General features: G+C 44.1%; 1 protein-coding gene across 2 annotated transcripts in view; it reads right to left on the bottom strand.

Annotated features, from left to right (window-relative positions):
* Window positions 1-19,455, bottom strand: part of NAA15 (N-alpha-acetyltransferase 15, NatA auxiliary subunit) — a 703,732-nt gene that overhangs the window by 521,742 nt on the left and 162,535 nt on the right. For both annotated transcript variants that reach the window (XM_085641522.1, XM_085641523.1), the window contains exon 3: window positions 17,222-17,326. In XM_085641522.1, the coding sequence (XP_085497648.1) occupies window positions 17,222-17,326 (105 nt within the window). The remainder of the gene's footprint in view (window positions 1-17,221; window positions 17,327-19,455) is intronic.

Genomic DNA, 19,455 nt, shown 5'->3' with positions numbered 1-19,455 from the left:
CCATGGAGGTCGGCATGGGAGAGTGACAAAGAATCAACTCTATTGTTCCTTTGTTTAAAAATGCCGATTGTTCATCCCCTAAATGTTACCGAACCATCTCACTTACAGATAGCACAATTAAAATCATTGGGAGAGCAGTCTACAACCGCCTAGTCTCATGGGCAAGCGATAACATGATTTTTTCACCCTTTCAATTCGGTTGTCGCCCCAACTGGGCACAGTGGAGCAATACTTGAATTTGAGATAGCCAATAAACAAATATACTCCAGCTCGGCGCTCCCCAATTTATATGGCCTTCGTGAACCGCTTTTGATTTAGTAAACAGGACTAAGCTGTGGGCAATGTTGGCTTAACTAGGGGTGGATCTTTCTCTCGTGAATTTTTTATACTCTACACATGAAGATTTAACTGCAAGAGTAGGTATGAGTGCACACAACAAACTGTCTCCCGAATTCTCTCTGAAAGGGTGGGTGGGGGGGAGAGAGGAGGGGATGGGGGGTGGTGCGCCAAGGCTGCATAATGGCGCTCCTGATTTTTATCATGTATATAAATAGTTTATTCACTTACCTGATGTCTAACCTAGTAGAGACTCCAAGGATTGCAAGCACGCAGGTGCCAGTGCTACTCTACGCTGATGATGCAGTCCTTTTGGAACAAACTCCGAATGTTCTGAGATTGCTGGTGGACCGCTTTGTTCTTTTTATGAGTAACCTTGATCTAGTGACTACAGTACGTCACCTACTATGGCATGCGGGCCCGGTAAATCCAGATTAACTAGATTTAACATCAAAGGCCAGACACTTACCAGTGTTAGAGAGTTTAGTTACTTAGGTGTAACTGCTTAATAGTGCCTGCCTGAGACTCATTAGGTCAAAAGGCACAGTATTCAATTTGGCAAGATCTGGAAGCAGAGGGACCATCACACACACGCTGAAGGTATACAATTTTCAATGTGTTCCTATAGCCACACACAAAGCCTGGATTTGGGGCCTACATAAGAGTCCATCTTTGCAGGTGGAAAAAAATCATATTTTCTGTAGAATTCTGCAATTACCACCGTCTACCCCAAGTTATATAAACTATTCAGAGCTCAAACAGAGTTATATTGTAGATACGGTCCAGTTAGTCCCATTATTGCTGTCGATCAGTATATGGACCAATCCGGCGGCATCCCTGTGCAGGGACATCATTTTGGATGGTCTCAGCCAGGAGAAGGGTGCCACTATTCCACGGCGGAGTCATCTGCAAATCATTAGAGGCACCTTGGGACGGCCCACCCTGTTCAACGACCCTAGCAAAATTAACAGTTCGGCCAAATTAAATGTGATAACTGCTTTTTTTGAGCACTACAAAGAAACCAGAATAAAACCATAATCATCTAAATGTACTGTGCTGACTTCAGATTCTTCGTCTCAGTGGGACCTGTCTTATATTTAACCTTAGACCTCTACCGCTGGGAGAGGTCGCTTTTATTTCATTTTAGAGCAGGAACTATACACTAGCTATTGTGTTTTAAATATTTAACACCAAGGCAAATGTTGCACCACCTTGTCCATGCAACAACAAATGTGAGCAGTCTCTATTGCACTTTACTTTTTTCTGCTGCTAGTACAATTTCTCACTGAACCATTTTTTTAAAGACCCAACTAATAAAGTCAGGCACCTTAGTGTAGAGAAGCTCAGTTTAACCTGAAATCACTGAGCTCCCCTGATGTATGTTTACGCAGGTCTTTTTTTAAATCAGCTATTAGAACTAGAAAATCTATGGAAGTGAGGTAAAACAATGAATTGATATATGAACTCTCATTAAGTATGTTTTTATTGTTAAAGATTTTATAATGTGTTATTTAAATTGTATTGTATTTATTCTGCGTTTTCTTTTACAACCTCATTTAGGTTGAATAAATACAAATTGATTGAATGAATAAACTCTACCACATAGAGGTCCTGCTAGCGGAATTGATCTGCAAAACCAGATGCTTGGTATTATGAGGCTTTAATTTCAGGGAACTGTCACACATTGATGATGTATTACCTCCTTAATTAGTGAATTCAACATTAGGGTGTCCCAAACGGATCAGAAAATTAGTGTTTGGTGTAGAAGCATAAAATAGGAATGCAGAAGAAAAGAACTGGGAGGCCAGTTGTGACACTCATGCATTAAAAGATGTAGGGATCAAAGAAAAGAACCAGCCAAAGTGATTTAAAAACAAGGTACAAGTCTATTTAAGATTAGTAAGGACGATTGCTGTTGTCATGGAGAAATTCAGATAGCAGTTAACAGAGGCAACAACCATGGAGATTGTCCTAAACTATGCAAGGGAACAAGGCATCAGCACAATCCTCAGGGGGGAAGGGGTCTATTAGAAACTAAACAAAAAAACAAAAAAAAAAAAAAAGAGAACCTAAAGACCTGCGGAGTTTAGGGAAGGCTCAATGATATTAGCTAAATATTTTGCCAGCTCAAAAATGATAAGAGTGGGGGAAGCCTTCCAGCTATTCCTGATAATGAAGAAGACTTCTTCCACAGTATCAGTTGCCATCTGCACTATAAACGGTATATCCTGTATGGGGCAGAGAGCAGTGGCACAGGCAAACATATTCCTGAGCCATGTCTCAGTAAGGGCTAGGAGATCCAGGAGATGGTCCACAAGAAAACTTTTATCAGAGATGCATGATTTGAGGGGGTATCCTTTTTTTTTAAACAGCATGGCTTTAAGACAAGATGGAGCAGGAGATTTATCTTCAGTGTGAAGTAAAGTGGTGATTGGAAGAGGGGGCAAGGAGTGCGCAGCTACTTAGTCTCTGAATTATTTTTCTTCTCTGTCCCTAAGAAGCAATCTGGAAGGAAGGGAGATGTGTGTCTGTGACCCAGCAGGATGCCAGACATTGCATGGATTTTCTCTTAACCTAGGAGAACATCCAAATAGTATCTAGCTACATTCAGAGCCCCAGGAGGGAGACAGACAGTCTTTTATTAACCCTAAGAAAAAAACTAAACAGTAAGACTCTTTGCTGGGGCACAAACATAACGAGGAAGAAGCTCTGTCTAGCTAGATACAGTTATCATTCTTAGCACGAGAAAAAAAAATAACCCTTTTTTTCTTAGACCCAGACAAAATCAAACAACATCTGGCTCTTTGCAGGAAAAGAGACCCAACTTTGGGCCAAAGCAAGGAGCAAGATGCCGTGTGGATTTTGTTTTAGTCCAAGAAGTTACTTATCTACAGTAATGATCATTCAGGTGAATATCTACCTGCAGATTCCTCACCCCGTGATTCTCCCCCAGGCGCTAATCTGGGGGGAGAGGGGGTTTTTACAATAACCGTCATGCACCAACTGGTGTCGCCATGGCTCCAAGTTAGCTAAAGTATCTCCCCAGATGTGATTCTACGGAGCCATATACGGCACCACTCCACACAATCCATTCTCTTTTTTTCCCATAGGCCATTTGAGGTGTTGACAAGCCTGACTAACTTAAAAAGAATGGAATGCTCAAAACAAATTTTAATACCATACAACCAGTGAAAATCTAAAAGCTGCAAAACCATAATAAGACATAAGTAACTGGTTTCTTATGCAGCGTGAAGTCTCTTCCAGGTTAACAAGCTAAGCATAGGTTACGTAGCAGTGACATTGCCCCTGTGGAGAGTGGTTTGAAGAGTGAGTGGATGAAAACAAATTTTTAGGCATGGATAGTCCTACCGACACTTCTATGCAAGTGCTCACGGCTACACAATAGTGTGTTATGAAAGTCTGTTTTGATGACCATGAGCCTGATTAGCAGACTTCTTGTAGAGATAAAGTGGTTATAAATGCACTTGTAATCCCTTTCTTTTTGGTGGGATGGGCTCATGGTTTCACTTAACAGTTTTTTGGCCATGGTGCAGCAATCCTCAGTTGTTTGTACTATCCATCTTGCAATGGTGTTTTGGGTTACAGTTATGCCCACCACTTGCATTGAGAGTGCCAAAAAGAACTACAAAGACTTTGATACTTTGCATTTCCTGTACATAGTATATGCCCTTGTGTATTGGTTCCTTCATGCAATACCCATCAGCACTCTGGACTATGTATGCAAACCATGACTCGTGTGTACACCGGGATGGGAGATGTGGAGGGAAGTTATGGGTCCTGAGATCCTATGAATTGCTGTGAGCTTCATCAACCCAGATAAAGCCAAGCTATTTGCACCGGAAAATTTGATTGAGGTCCCAAAGAAGACGCTTCCATGGGTGGGACTCCAATGGGCGACGAACAATATCCGGTATTTGGGTATCCAATAGACACACCGCTCCCTGGGTCAGCTCCCCCTGCTCTGCAGGCTGAGCTTCCACTCATGCCTGTAACAGCAGTCAGCCGGACACCTCGCCACTGCTCTCAACCTCTCCCCATAACCTATTTTCTTTCCGCTTAACTTTAAGTTTATTGCCTCCATCAACAGTCTTTTTTCCCACCTAAACTTAACCTTTTGTCTCCTTGTAGGTAACTGGCTCTGTATACAATATTGCCACTAGGTGGTAATACTGTGCACGGGGTCCAGGGTTTCCCCAAAAGTGTACAGGGCTCAATATAAAACCCGAAGTACCCTATTAGTGGTAGTGTGGGCGAGAGGCCTTAGGCCTAACTAAGAGGAGGGTACGACATTTATTGCACAACAGTGATCAATAATGGACACACGTTCAAGAAGGAGATAGACAATTTTAGAAAATTATACTTTGTTTGTACTTTAGTTAAGACCCACGTCTTCATAATCAGGTAAGTACTTTTATAATTAAAAATACTGCTTACTTTGAAAAATCAACACTTATGCAGATATACCCTCACCTGTTGTATTTTATGGCTGTGAGGCCTGCTAGAGGGGTGACTTACCTATGCCTTCAAGCAGTGTTAGCTGGCATGGCACCCAGGCAGGTGGTTGTCTCCCTCTCAGGGGCATGCAAGCTACATCTCCCTGGCCATGGTACCCAAGGTACTAGAGACTTACAGGGGCAGAAGCAATGGGCACAGGGGACATCGTTGGCAGGGACCCTGTGCACTACAATTGCAACCACATCAAAACCGGGCAGCAAGTGGGGTCTAACCATGCAAAAAAAGCACTTTCTCACACTCCTTCTTGCCTCCATGAACAGTCTTTTTTTTCCCACATAAACTTAACCTTTGGCCTCCTTCTTGCCACCATAAACAGTTTTTTTCCTGCTTAAACTTAACCTTTTTGCCTCCATAAACCTTATTTTCCTCCCGCCTAATAAAACTTTTGCCTCTTTTTTGTCTCCATAAACTTTTTCTCCCACCAATTTGTGACCTTCTCTCCAGCCTATTGTGAGTTTTCCCTTATTTTAGAACATTGCATCTTTTTCCTAATAGTGTTTTCTAATTTCAGCCTAAACTTAACCTTTTTCCCCCTCCTGCTTCTCGCCTTCTCTAAAGCACCACACCAGGGACCTACTTAATGGAGGCGGCAGTGTGGCTGTGCCACAGGCGCACCCACAGAGAGCGAAAGGGGACCCCATCTGTGCCAATCCATGCCCAGCGCCAGGACCTCTGGATATCTAACCACTTACAGAGATTGCAGAGCAGAGTTAACTGCCCTGATCCCAGGACCTCGCAGCATTCTCTGCAGTCTCACTTCCCCTCGATCAATGGCAGGAACTTCCACCTGCCGACACTGCCAATTCTCCTGTAACGCCGAACCACCAGCCCTCAGAACCCAGCCCATGCCCACTGACAAAAGAGAAATGCCACAGCACAAGAGCTGCCGACTACACCACTCCCACTATGGAACACCCCAATTTCAAACAACACAGAGAGGAAGTCCACCATCAGGGGCCCCCTGGCATACAGACCACCTGGACCATGCCCTGCCTTTTAAAAGGACATCTGACTTCCTAGGCCCTCTGGCCATCCGCTCCGATAACTTTATCTTCCTCAGAGACCTCAATTTCTACATCGACAACCTAAGAGACGCAAACATGGCAAACTTAATAGAGAGCATGAACAACCTCTGCCTCATCCATAATTGTCACCGACTCGATGCACACAGCTGGACCCGATCTTCACAGCCAGCAACTGAATAAAATACAGCCACACCTCGGAGACCACGTGGTCCAACCACTCAATCATCCACTTCTCCATCTCCACCACCCCCAACACCGCCACCAACCAAACCAGCACCGCCCATAGGAGCTAGACCAAGGTAACGGAAAATCTATGGACCAACATCCTCAACACCAAACCCCCCCCCCCGGACACCATCACCGACCTCAAAGTGGCCGTCCAAAATTTCCTGAATGCGCCGACATAGTCGCACCCCTCAAACCCACAAAACAAGGCAGACCCTCCAAAAACATTAGCTGGTTCACTCCTGAACTAAAAGCCTCAAAAGCAATTGCAAACGACTAGAAAGAATCTGGCGCACCAACAAAACACCCGGCGACAGAGTCAACTTCAAAGTGGCTCTCAATAAATATCACATACACCTGAAAAATGCCAAAAAGGAAGCACCTAGCCACCCGCCTCGAAGCTAGCTCCAACCATAGCAAGGAACTCTTCAGTACCATACAAGAGTTCACCAACCCCTCAGCAATCAAGAACACCTTAACACCCTTGCAGGAGCTCTGAGACACCCTTACAGCCTTCATCAATAAAATCGCCACCACCTACCATGTGAATGGTTGATGTACCATGGCTGGTTGGGCCCAATCGTTATTTGCTCCCAGCTCGGACCGATTCAGTGAATCTTTTCTTGCCAGCCTGCAGGTACTGCGCCTCCTCCAACAGATCTCCGGCACTTCGCGGAGCTCTACACAATTGGCAGTAGTAACCATTTTGCCAACTTATTTTGACTTCCTCTGCCACTAAATATAAGCCCTGTAAAATATTCAGATCATAACACCCCTACCCATCTTTGAGGAAATCTGACCCTCACAGCGCCTGTCCTTAAGATTGTTTCTGGCACCAAACCAGCTGTTGCCAGAGTCAAAACATTACTCACCAAAGCCATTGATTCGCTCATATCACTGAGACGTGGCTCCGATAAGTGCTCCAACAAAGATATCTTTCATGAAACGAGAAACAGGATTTGGCAAAGGCGCAGGTGCAAGATAACTAACCAGGAAGATAAAGTACATTAGCTCTAACACATGAGCCCCCATTTAGAAAACAAAGGAGGGCTTCTGGCGTGCCCACATTCCGGAAGCCAATTTATCTAAGGAACTATTCAAGAGCAGGAACCCCTCGAGCACCTGTCGAAGCTCCACAGCTGTCATCAACTCTGGGGCAGCGGACTTCAAAGCCAGAGGCAAAATTTAATTTTGGCGCTCACTGTCCCATAGCGTTCACTGTGCCATTTTGCTCGTCGGTACTCTGTGCACCCCGGAGAACATAAAGCAATTTTATTTGGCTACTTTATGGCCTTTAGACAGATCCAAGAGCCTGCTGTTCTCCGACTGCCAGGCTTATTCACCTAAAGATGTCAACTGGTCCAAAACATTAATGGCTTGTCTTTCAGCCAGTCTTGTGTTTTGCTATTTAGGGCAACAAGCATGGAAGAGCAAGCAGATTAACTGTACAAGTATGGTATTGTATAGCATTTCTATAGTGCTTCATATCGCTTACGAAGCGCAAAAGCACATTAGAGGATAGGTAGCACATTACACCATGGGGGAGTGGTTGGTTAGAAGTGAGTTGGATTGTAATGTGGCCTATGGGGACGTGTTTTGGAATGTGAGTGAGCAGAGTGGTGTACCGACAAAGCAACTAATACACATAGGTGGGTAGTCGAGTGTGGGATAGAACACATGAGCTTATAATACATTCTTGTGTTTGGTAGAAAGGGTGTGGGTTGCGAATGTAGTCTATGTGGGGAATATTTTGGTAATGGCACAGGCATGTCTTGTTACTGCCATCCTGTAGTTTATCCTTGGAGTGAATGGAGATTTATTAAAGACAGAGTGCCTACAATCCGCAGGATGCTTAGTGCAGTAGACAAATACAGCAACTGACTGAAGGGCACCCTTATAGCTTGGGACCGCTAACTGTTTACCACTGTGGCCAACAGCACCTGGGTGTATGCGTCTAGGTGCGCTGCACCTTAGAGGGCAACCAGGTCAGACCCTGGATAATCCCTGCACCAGGGGTCCTGGCCTGCAGCACATAATCCCTGCCCTAGCCCTTCAGGTACATTTAGTCCAGGTGGGGTGGCCAGGGTGTGTTTAGTATTCAATGATTATAGAGGTCCTACCTCATCTGTGAACCTCAAAGCACTGCCGTGTCTGCGAGCCCCTCTATACCGCGCCTGTCCTAGAGAACAGCAGGGCTCGTGCCTCACCTTGCAGGAAGGAGTCTAGGGGACTGCAGCTCCAGATGTCCCAGGGCAGGCTGGGCAGGGACGACTTCAGGTGGGACAGCATGGGGAGCGGGGGACACTGACTGGAATCAGTGACAGAGGAAGCAACTCTTGGAGCAGAGGAGGAGAGACCGGTGCCCTGCGGGTAGAGGTGCGCTCTGCTACTGGTGTGCTCTGCGCCGGGTCGCCCTGTGTCTGAGCTGTAGATGGGAATCTCCGTGTTCAGGTGGTATCAGCTGTTCCGTCTCCTCCAGAGATGCGCTGTTTTCAAAGCCTAGTGACCAAGAAGGTTCAAAGGGCAGTATGGATACAAGCGACGTGCGCTGACACCGGCGGAAGGAGGAGGGATAGTGGATGGAGTACAGGGCGATGGGCTCCGAAGGTCAGCAGAGACCCCTAGACTGTTGGGTAGGAGTGATGATTGAGTCACTCAGGCTCACATTACTAGTCTCACACAGAGTTAGGTTATGGGCTTGGCCCGAAAAAGGAGTGAAGGGGTGAGCTGTAAGCCAGGCACTCCTAACCGTCATCTTACAGAGTGAGGTCATCATAGCTGCCAAGCCATGTATGCCGCATTCAGGTATTCCTGGTCGTTTAGTCAACTGCAAGTTGCATTCTGGGACCTGTAGCTTCGCTTTTTCAGGTAATTTAGGGGCTTAAAACTACACAGTTTGAAAAGGGCGGTTTTCGGCCAACTAGCCATGTGTGGGTGAAGGTGGCACAAATGACATTAGTCAACTAGGCAAATAGGAATCTGCGGCGAGTGGTTGTGAAGTCCGACTTTCCTCTTCCATATCAAATAGGGTGAGGGAGGTTTGGATGAGAGGTTTTGTAGTTTTTATTACTGTTTTTAGACAGTATTGTTGGCAGCTGTCAAAGGCAAGAAAGAGAACTGCACAATCCTCGAGTTTTAGGGGGTTTTCTACTAGCAGAGTGGATGCAGTCATGAAACCTCTTCGAACACCTTTAAGCTAAACATACATGTGCGACTGATGGACATTCTGTAATCATGGTCAGGCGACATGTCCCTTTTACCCTTTACACAAACAAAATTTGAAAACTATTTCTGCTATAAAAAAAATATCACTAACTACAGTGCCCTTTAGTGGACAACAAAATCAAAAGACGAACACTGCAGTTTTCCGTGCACTTTCCCCTCAGAGGTCCATCCCGTTCGCCGAAACGTTCTTCCACGTCACTCATTCCGATTTTTAGGAACATTCAAAAGTTCGGGGATAATCAGTGTGTGCCCAAGAGCATCCCTTTACCTAGCTGAAATGTCTCCGTAAGGTTTTACGAGTCAGACACCATCGTGACAAGACGAAACTCACACATCCAGGAAGTGAGAACGAATGACACTTGCATTCAAAATGAGTAAACGTACGTTCTCAAGTGGAAACTCGTTTGCCAAGAGTGCCCTGTTGAGAAAGCATTCATAATAGATCAAAAATAGTGTTTTTGGATCATAACAGGTTGAGGAGCATGACTGCTGGACATGTGAAGAGTGGACATTTCTGGATGACTAGCACTACATCCAAAGAGACTTGACAGCAGCTTTAGAAGTTGAGCCATCGCAGGGCTCGAATAGATCACACTACCGCAGCACAGTATTCCACACAGCATTCAAAAACAGACCAGGAATCTCTAAAAAAAAAAAAAAAAAACAAGCGCTCGCCATGACGTTTTCGTTTGGCTTTTTCTGTCGTGGCCTCGCCTGCTAAAAGGTTTCTTATCTTTATGGGGCCATGTGTTTTGCCCCATAAAGATAAGAAACATTTTACTTCAGAAGGAAAGCAGGCAAGGCCGTCCAAGTGAGACGGCAGAAAAAGCCAAGCAAATACGTCATCACCAACTCTATTCCAATGGCTGGCCACCGTTTACCATAGAGGGGTGGGGCTTAAAGCACTTTATCAAAAATACCCGTAAACATTAAGTCTCGCCAGCGAGACTGCTCATGCACGCAGCCAACGCCAGCCGAGACCTAAAAACTAAAGTTGACCCAGAAGAACTCAATAACTACCGGCCCATCACCCCGGCTAAAGTTCTGGAGAAAGCAACAAACAGATAACTCTACAACCACCTAGAGATAAACGACCTCCTGGATCTATCCCAATCGGGAGTCTGCGCTTATCACAGCACAGAAACCTCTCTAATCACAGCCATAGATAACATCCAATCTCTCCTAGACCAGGTAGAGACCACAGCCCTGATCCTCCTCGACCTCTCCACAGCCTTCAACACCATGCCACACTACACCCTCTTACATGGACAGCATCAGATGGGAATCCAAGGAGATGCACTTAAATGGATTGCTTCCTGCCTCACTGGAAGAACCCAGAGTTTCCGCCTCCCGCCTTACATCTGCAGCGTTCCCCAAGAGAACTCAGAGTCCAACCCTGTTCAATACATGCATAGCCACTCTGGCCACGCTGGTCAAATCCTATGATTTGAACATCATATCATACGGTGATGACACTCAGCTCATCCTCTCCCTATCCTCAAACCCTACTAACACCAAAACCAATTTCCACAGGTGAATGACCAGCATAGCCAGCTGGATGCAAAACAAATTCTTCAAACTCAACAATGATAAAACAGAGGTACTCATATTTGGGAGCAACACATACCCATGGAACGACTCCTGGTGGCCAGCGGAACTGGGCCCCTCACCCACTCCCACAGACCGACCACACCAGAAACCTCGGTATCATACTCTTCAACAAGCTCACCATGAAAAAGTTAAACATTGTTTCCTCAGCTTGCTTCCACACCCTCCGGAAAACATTCAAATGGCTCCCCATCAACACCAGACGCACCGTCACCCAAGCCTTCATCATCTGCCACCTGGAGTACAGCAACTACTTCTATATGGGTATTACCTCACAACTACTGAGCAGGCTGCAAACCATCCAAAATGCTGCAGCCAAGCTTATCCTGGACCTTCCGAGAAGAGCCCACATCACCCCCACCTCAGAGAGCTCCACTGGCTCCCCATCCAAAAAAGGTGCCAGTACGAACTACTGGCCCATGCCTACAAGGCTCTGCACAACAAAGGACCAGTCTACCTCAACCACAGACTGAATTTCCCCCAACACAACTACGCTCTGCATCCCTCTCCTTTGCTCACACGCCCCGCTTCCACAAAAGCGGAAGCGGCGGCAGCAGCAGCACCTTCTCCTACCTGACCGGCAAGACCTGGAATGGCCTCCCACTGCACATTCGGACTGCCTCCACCCTACAGAAGTTCAGAGAAAACCTGTAAACCTGGATGTTCAATTGACAACTCCCAGCAGCAGCCACCCTCACCCCCAAGCCTGGAAACCCTCACTGGTGATAAGCAGTGCTCTACAAATCGATTTGAGTGACACAGCACAGACCTTTCCCGCTCTCAATATTGGGAGAGTAGTGAAAGGGCTCAGTGCTTCAATCTGCCTTTGGAAGGAATTGCTCCTGTTCCTCATAGGCAGAATAGCAATTATGAAAATGATCGTACTGCCACGATTTCTCTATACGCTCCAGGGCACCCTCTATGAGATTCCTAGTCATTACTTCCATACTATTGAAAACTTACAGCGGACCTGCTCTGGGGAAGTAAAAGGAAGCATGTCGGATTGTCCACATTGAAATGAACATGGGGTCACGAGGTTCCCCATACGGAGTTAAATTACATGGCGGCACATTTGCAACACGCGGTCCACTGGCTCGACCCCAGGGAGAACTGGGAAAACAGCTAATAAAAGGCACCCATAACGAGATGTCCTTGCTTGTCATGTTGATAAGCGTATCGCTGGTTTTGCCTGCTTAATCCTATTTTATCCATCTGGTAGCCGACAACTGGAAATGCCTCTCACTTGAAAACCAATGAACCCTCAAGTTGGGGTGAGGACAACTGAACGCTCAGCTTTTAAGTGCCACCATGTGGGGATTAGACTGCGATACTCTTGTTGGTTTTAATCTTTTGTCATACGTATGTTTCTTTATATTGAATGAATTATTGTTTTTAGACTGAGGTAAACCTATACCTAAATATTTTGTCCTGAAGAAGGTGGTTGAAACCTTTCCAAGTCCACAGAGACTAGTTTACTTATTCCTTACGCTAAATCAGATTACGAGGGACCTCAGATGAAGAATATCTACTCGGGACTAGGGACTGATAAAAACAACGATCAGCATATGTAACAGATATAGTAGTTCTGTTTTTTAGGGTGCTCCCATTTGTTTGTTGCTTTTTGATTTGCCTTTGTGAGATTTGTTGCGCCAATTAGAAGTGAATTGTGTTTTTCATTTATTTCATATGATACTGTTTTTAACCGATACAGATATTTTCCATGCTCAATGGGGATAGGACAACTGCTTGGCACCTACATGTGATTTTTCTGAAAGTAAAGCTTTATGTAACTCTTTACCTTGGTGGTACATGTTGAAGAGAATAGGACCTACAGTGGACATAGGGAACGACTGTTTGAGTGGTGTGGATGAGTGAATATACTGTGTGACACATTGCTTTCAAGGGGAGCTTCTTATTCTTCTGGTTTTGTAGTGCTCTGTTTCCTTGGCGTGAGGGGCCCCTCATTTCTCTACTGCACTATCTCTATAGCCTCGTCAAATAGTTCTGACACCTCCATTTGCAATAGTTACTCTTGGTCTTTCTTGCATGCTTGCTGTTTTAGGGGTCTTGTAGGTGTTGTTTTTATGACATCAACACACTAGCTACGTCTTATGTCTGTTGTGTAAATTGGCTCCCTGGTGCCTAGGAATTGCTTTATTCTCCCCCCATACAACAGAGGATGAGTGAGTGAAGGAGTGAAAGAATGTGAGGGGAATGCAACAAATAATATATCGGGCTCAGAGGCTATTCCTCTAGAGCTGTTGCTTCAAACTAAGAAAGGTTTGGCTTGTTTCCACCTTGGCATCTGTCCAATCTAACGCTCTGTGGATTGCCTTAGTGATAAGGATGGTGTTGCAGCTCTCCCATGACCACTTAGCTTTAGCCATCTCATTTGCTTTCTTTATGGACTACAGAACGTAGTTCATCTCTGGTTGAATAGGTGACTACCTAGAAGATGTGTGTCAACTATGTACTTGCCTATATATGGCCTGTGCCTCAGGTTTAAACCCTGAAATAGGTAAACACGTATGTCTCCTTAAATATCTACAGCCAGATGCCTACTAGCTGTGTCTACTGTTTTGAGTGCAGGAGTGCTTTTACTCTCTTCCATGTCAACCTTAGCCCTTTTTTTGATATTGTTCGCGAAGATGTGACAAAGTCTTCCATGTCTTCCCAATGTTGGCGGCCATACCGGTTAGTAACTACATTACAGTTAGCGATACGCCATTAAGTGTCCGTCTTCATTATTCTGCCCGCTGTTTCAAACCTCTTGCAGTCTTTGTTTGAAGGTGGTCCCATGGATGCCAGCGACATGGCTCTTTTGCTTACAGTTGAGACAATCAATGAATCAGGTTCCACATAGGAATTAAAGTATTTTGGATCTTGTGTAGAGGCACTATATGTATTCCCTATTATAGGGCTAATAGCCTTGGCCAATGCGAGCTTTTAAAAATCTCCCCTCCCCCCCATACCCCCCCCAATGCAATATACTAGGTAATATAGGCAGTATTTTTTTCTACATACAGAGCTCAGGGTTTCCAAACGAAGACAGGAGTCTTCCTTTTCCACAATTTGTAACCAAGAGGCACTTGCCGCTCTTAATTACCCAGTGGTATATCACCAGCTAGAAAGGATCTTGAAGAGTAGTGGCTCAAAGTCTTTCCAAAGTGTTTCCTCTTAACAATGTACTTCACATTTTGACACCTTTGCGTCTGGTTGTGTGTAGAAGAGCTTTTCCTCCCCTATTTCTGGGTCTGCCTCTCCATTCTGTAGTATAACTGCAGTATTTTGTGCTTCTCTTTCCTGTGTTGGCTTCTTAATGCCTTATCAAGTAGAAATCTTATAAGGTGGCATAGATTCCTCTACAGTGCTTAATTTGTAAAGTAATAAGTGCCAGGGCCCTTGTATGTAAGCAGCTTGAGCTACCCCTTGCCCCTGCCAGACTTGCCAACGCCAGTATCTACACATCCACTAATCATCCAACTCCTACTACAATTGTGACAATTCAGACTATTTCAGTCCGCCGAAGCTATATGAATGGCGTGGGCAGCCGGTATAAGTAGTTTTAATGTATACTGAATGACTAAACAACTGTTCTGCTAATCCCTAAATTATGGACAGTGGCACCATATGGAAGACTAAGTTGCGTGCCCCTCAGTGGGGAACGTCCCCTTAGGCACAACAAAGCCCCCTCAGCGGTTGTAAAGGTTTTATAACCTTTACAACCCCTAAGGGGGCTTTGTTGTGCCTAACTGGACGTTCCCCACTGAGGGGCACACAACTTACATTTAATTCAAGTGTACAGACCGGAGTACCCACCCTAGGAGCACACACAAACACAAGAAACTCCGTTCTTAAAACAGGTTGTGCGCGAACAATATCATATTAACCATATGGAAGACTGTCATAAGTGTTGGTGTTTAGAATTAAGTGCCTGTGCCAAGCACCGGAAACCACCAGCTCAAATTAAGCACCTGTCTAAGACCCTCCAGTTTTTAATCCGTAAATAATTCCTTTTCTTCTGCTCAACAACAGCGAGGTTGGAGGATATATTACTCACATGGGATTTCTCCTTCAAGGATTCATGTCCCGCCTTACTCTGAGTTTAATCATTCTAAGAAGTCTAGCCGACAACTCCTTACTGGTCGCTATTTCAATTAACCCAGTAGGATGGGAAGAATCTCCAGCTTCTTCAATTGCATGTTTTTTCAGCCTGTACTTGAGCAGCTCTGCTTTTTCATTTGCGACCTCGCTTCAGAGGTTTGCCAGGAAGATTAGATTTCCAGTATTTAGAACTCTGTCACTATCCGGAGGCCTGGGTCATCCAGGTGCTCACCCTGAACTTTCGACAAACTTTTTCAAAGAAACCCATCTCCTCCAGCAGCGCAGTATTCTTCCTTTGCTCCTCTAACACTTGATATCCCTGCCATATCTGCCACCGCCAATGAGCAAGCATACATTGTCCCTCGGGGAAAAATGTTTAGGTTCGAAAAGGAAGCAAGTGTAGTTATCAGTTGATGCAAAAGTCCCACCATCCAATATTCAACATTTTAACCCATAAAAACAGTGCCTGATGCTTTTGTTTATCATATTGGTGTTAAACAGGCCTAAACTTAGACGGTATTAAGACAGTACATTGCAAATTAGGTATTCACATGCCCCAGGTTTTGCCCTTTTCTTGAATCATGCGATAAAAACAGTACCCAGCGTGTGGGTTTCCTATCAGAAACGTTGTGGGAAAGTTAGATGGTGGGACTTTTGATATTCAGCAGACGTTCTGGAGTTTGTATTTAGTCAAAGAAAAGGTGATATTATTTTAACTCATACTAACATTTACAGGGCTTTCTGTGTAGTAAAACTTAATGGAATTCATACAAGCCACATCACTCTAGATTTACCAGTCTCTCTACGTTTTTAAATATCTGGGGTTGATTTATTTTCCGGAGTGCTGGCCAATACTAGGCCTAAATATTCCAGATATCCAGTGCAGAAGCTCCCCATCAAAAACACTCACTGGTGTTTAATGTGCGTATCCTTGCTCAAACTCATTGAAAACATGCATCTCTGGTACCCCAACACTGAAGAGATCCAGGGGAATAGAGAAGTGGGGCGTTGACAGCAATATCTTCCTGCCACAGGAAGACTAAAGGGAATGACCTACCTTAAGAGAGAAAAAAGTTTGAAAATTTCACAAACATGTTTAATGTGGTCTCCATTCCATCCAGTGAGGAAGAGGGAGGTCCAACACCCCCTGATAGAAACCTTTGAGATGTGTAAATTTTGAAAATAGATGGTTGTGGTATGTTTTCTCCTACGCCCTGGAATAATAACGGGGATTTCATTTTTGGTTGCTTTCCAATTTCTCTAAATGCACTGCACCCAGCTTATGGTCTATAGACGCACAGAACCCATAGAAAACTCACACATGCCTAATAATGTCACCCTCAGGTAGTCCAAAAGAACACAGATGGGGGTCAAGCCTTAGCATAGATATGTTCATAAGGGAGGGAAACCAGCAGGAATTACCATATTTAAAACAAAAATGATAACATTTTGCCAAACAATGTTCAGTGTGCTCTATCAGCTAGCCAAGTGACAACATAATATATATATTTTTTTAACTGTGACTCAGATAGGCTTGTGCAGAGAAAATATTAATTTGCTTGGATCAGGTTGCATTCTAGATTGTAGAGATACTTATTTGGAAGTCCACTTTAAGCAGGCAGTAGAAGTCTAGCCTTGACATGACTATGATGAACATGTGGATAATTAAGTGGAAGGATGTCAAGAAAATATCTGTATCTTCAAGTCAGACCAAGAGTGGTAGATGTGATGGGTGCATTTAGTTAATGTGAAAAATCACCATCTTCTGAAAGGTGAGCAAGCTGTGTTGCATTCAGTTCAAGACTTAATTCAGTCAGTTAGCTTCTACTATCAAATGTATTTCTGGAAAGAGTGCTCAGACAAAAAGTTAATTTAACTGGCCTGAATCATACAAGAACCTGAAAGAAAATTAGATTATATTACTGAACTCTCTGCTTAAGACATCAGCTAGAAAAATTATCAGTGGGGAGAAATCAGTTTTAGAACTAGCACAATAATATTGAATACCTCTTCAAAATAGCATGTTAAAATACGAATCCCTTCTAAATAAAATCACAATAGGACACAGACATTTATTAAATAAAAAAAAACTTGGGTGAAAAACCATAGCTAAACGTGATGCTCGACTCCTAAAGCCAAGTGAAACATTTAAAAAAGGATACAAACATGACTCTTCAAGTCGTTGCGTAGACCCCTTCGCACCAAGTCATAAGCTTCCTCCTTTTTTCCTAAGCAGTTCAGTGTCAATCCTTTCATTGCCAAAGTTTCTAAAGTCAACAAAGCAATAATTTTAAGAACATACTACCAGTATTAACCAAAAGCCTTAAACATTAACCAAATGGAAAAAAAACAATTACGGTATGCAGAATGTACGTAAGTATCAGCTTACAAATTCCTAAACAGAAGCCTGCACGTCAATAAAACGTTACTTACCTGTAGCAACAGTGGTTCAAGTGTCTCTTTCTCGCTTACACCATTGTCAAAGCGCCTGAATGCTCAGAGAATAGGATGCAGTATGTTTAAGTAATCTCCAACTTCAAAACACCATTCAGTAAAATTATACGGCTTAGTTACAAAACTGAAGAAAGTTTTACATGAAGATCTACACACAAGCAACTCAGGTTCATCAGGCAATCTTCCTCAGATATCTATACTTGAACAAAATATCAAGCAGTGACTATGTGAAAGAAAAGCGGACTTTCAGGAAGGCAACATAAATACACATTTTTTTATGGATGCATGACCTAAAATTATCTACTTAAGTGCTGCGGATGAACCATTCACATCCACTGACTACGTGTAATCAGAGCACAATGCCCTGAAAGCTTGTTTTACAATGTTGAATTCGCAATTACACACAGCAGAAAAAAGAGGTGTAATACCAAGCTTTGTGTGTGGAGTAGTCATTGGCAGGTACCCAGGCTGCGGAGGACGCTACAAATGGCGACGAGATTGGGGGGGGGGGGGGGGGGGGGGGGGTGCAATCAGTAGCCAGAACGACTGTGCTCTCTCAGGCAGTTTATACAAGCAAACTGCTCATGCATGCCACGTGTGTCACTGTCAGAGAACAGAATCGATGCTTCATACATGTCGAGTCAAATCACATCTTGAGAATATAAAGCAAGTGAAGACAACTGAAGCGCTGCAAAGAATCTACATGTCGATGGTCGAGAACCTAATGGTAGGGCCATGCATAAAGGTACTGCACTGCCATGCAAGATAAAGTTGCACATTATACAGAGCAATTCTGCAAAAGTTGGTTACGTTCTGATACAGGAAAAAGCGCTGGCTGACCGAATAAGTAAGAAGGAAGTATATTATCATTGTACTTAACAGAATCTCCATAAGCTGAGCTTTACGGCCTCAGTACTGAGCGAGGAGACCCAAGAAGCATAATGAGAGCTGTGCTTACTGAGCCGTCAATACATGAAGTGGCCCACCACCAAGGCTGCCAGGTGAGGTCTCAAAACAACTCCAAAGGTCTCCAAATGAGTGAGGTCACCACCTCTCCGATTGTTCATGACAACTCTATGGTCAGTCTATTGCAAGGCCTCAGTTATAGAGCAAATGACGCTGGCTCAAATGGGCAGCCGACAGAAGAGCTCCATCCTCAAGGTAAGCCACTACCAAAGCTAGTAACCATGTTGCCACCTTCCGGAAACCACCACCACCTATTACTGCCGAAAAGCTAAATATTGTCTATATATTGACTGCTTGGATAGAGACATTAGATGATTTCATTGATGCACTTGAAGAGACTGATGACAAAAAGAAAATCTTGCTGGTGATGGAGTGAAAGAAGTCAAAGAAAATGCAGCAAACTGACACAGAAATTACGTATTGTCAGATTAAAGAAACACGGAATCTCAAATTCAATCTAGTACCAAACATGCATTACAAAAGATACATTTTTAGTCAAGAACACCAAAAAGTTGGTGAAAGCATTTATGAGTTTGTGGAAAGCCTCTATAAACTCAAACACTAAGTTCAATTAATTTAAGGACGAGGAAGCTATGTGACTTAGTTGTTGATTGATTGATGCTCTCAGATTCATTCAGATGACGAATGCGGAGATATACTCTTAGTCTGGAGTGAGTATTGATGGCTGCCAGACCTGAGGAGCGTGCTAAAAGACAAGCTGCTGACATGGAGGCCGGAGGTGCCCAGAGTGAATCAGTCATGAGTATAACCAGTAAGACAAAGCAAAAGACTTAAGGACACAGTGACTTCTACACGTAAAATGAAGTTCTGTTTTAGATGTGGATTTTCCTTTCCACACCCAGGTAAATGTCCCGCAATTGGACAGATGTGAAAAGGCTGTGGGAGTGAGAACCATTTTGTGACAGTTTGTAAAGCAAAGGGAAAAGTTAAGGGCACCACAGCACGAAGACAAAAT

Source organism: Triturus cristatus, chromosome 2_2, assembly GCF_964204655.1.
Source record: "Triturus cristatus chromosome 2_2, aTriCri1.1, whole genome shotgun sequence".
Lineage (NCBI taxonomy): Eukaryota > Metazoa > Chordata > Amphibia > Caudata > Salamandridae > Triturus > Triturus cristatus.
Note: the sequence above shows the minus strand (reverse complement) of the source record. Positions and strands in the feature narration are given on the sequence as shown.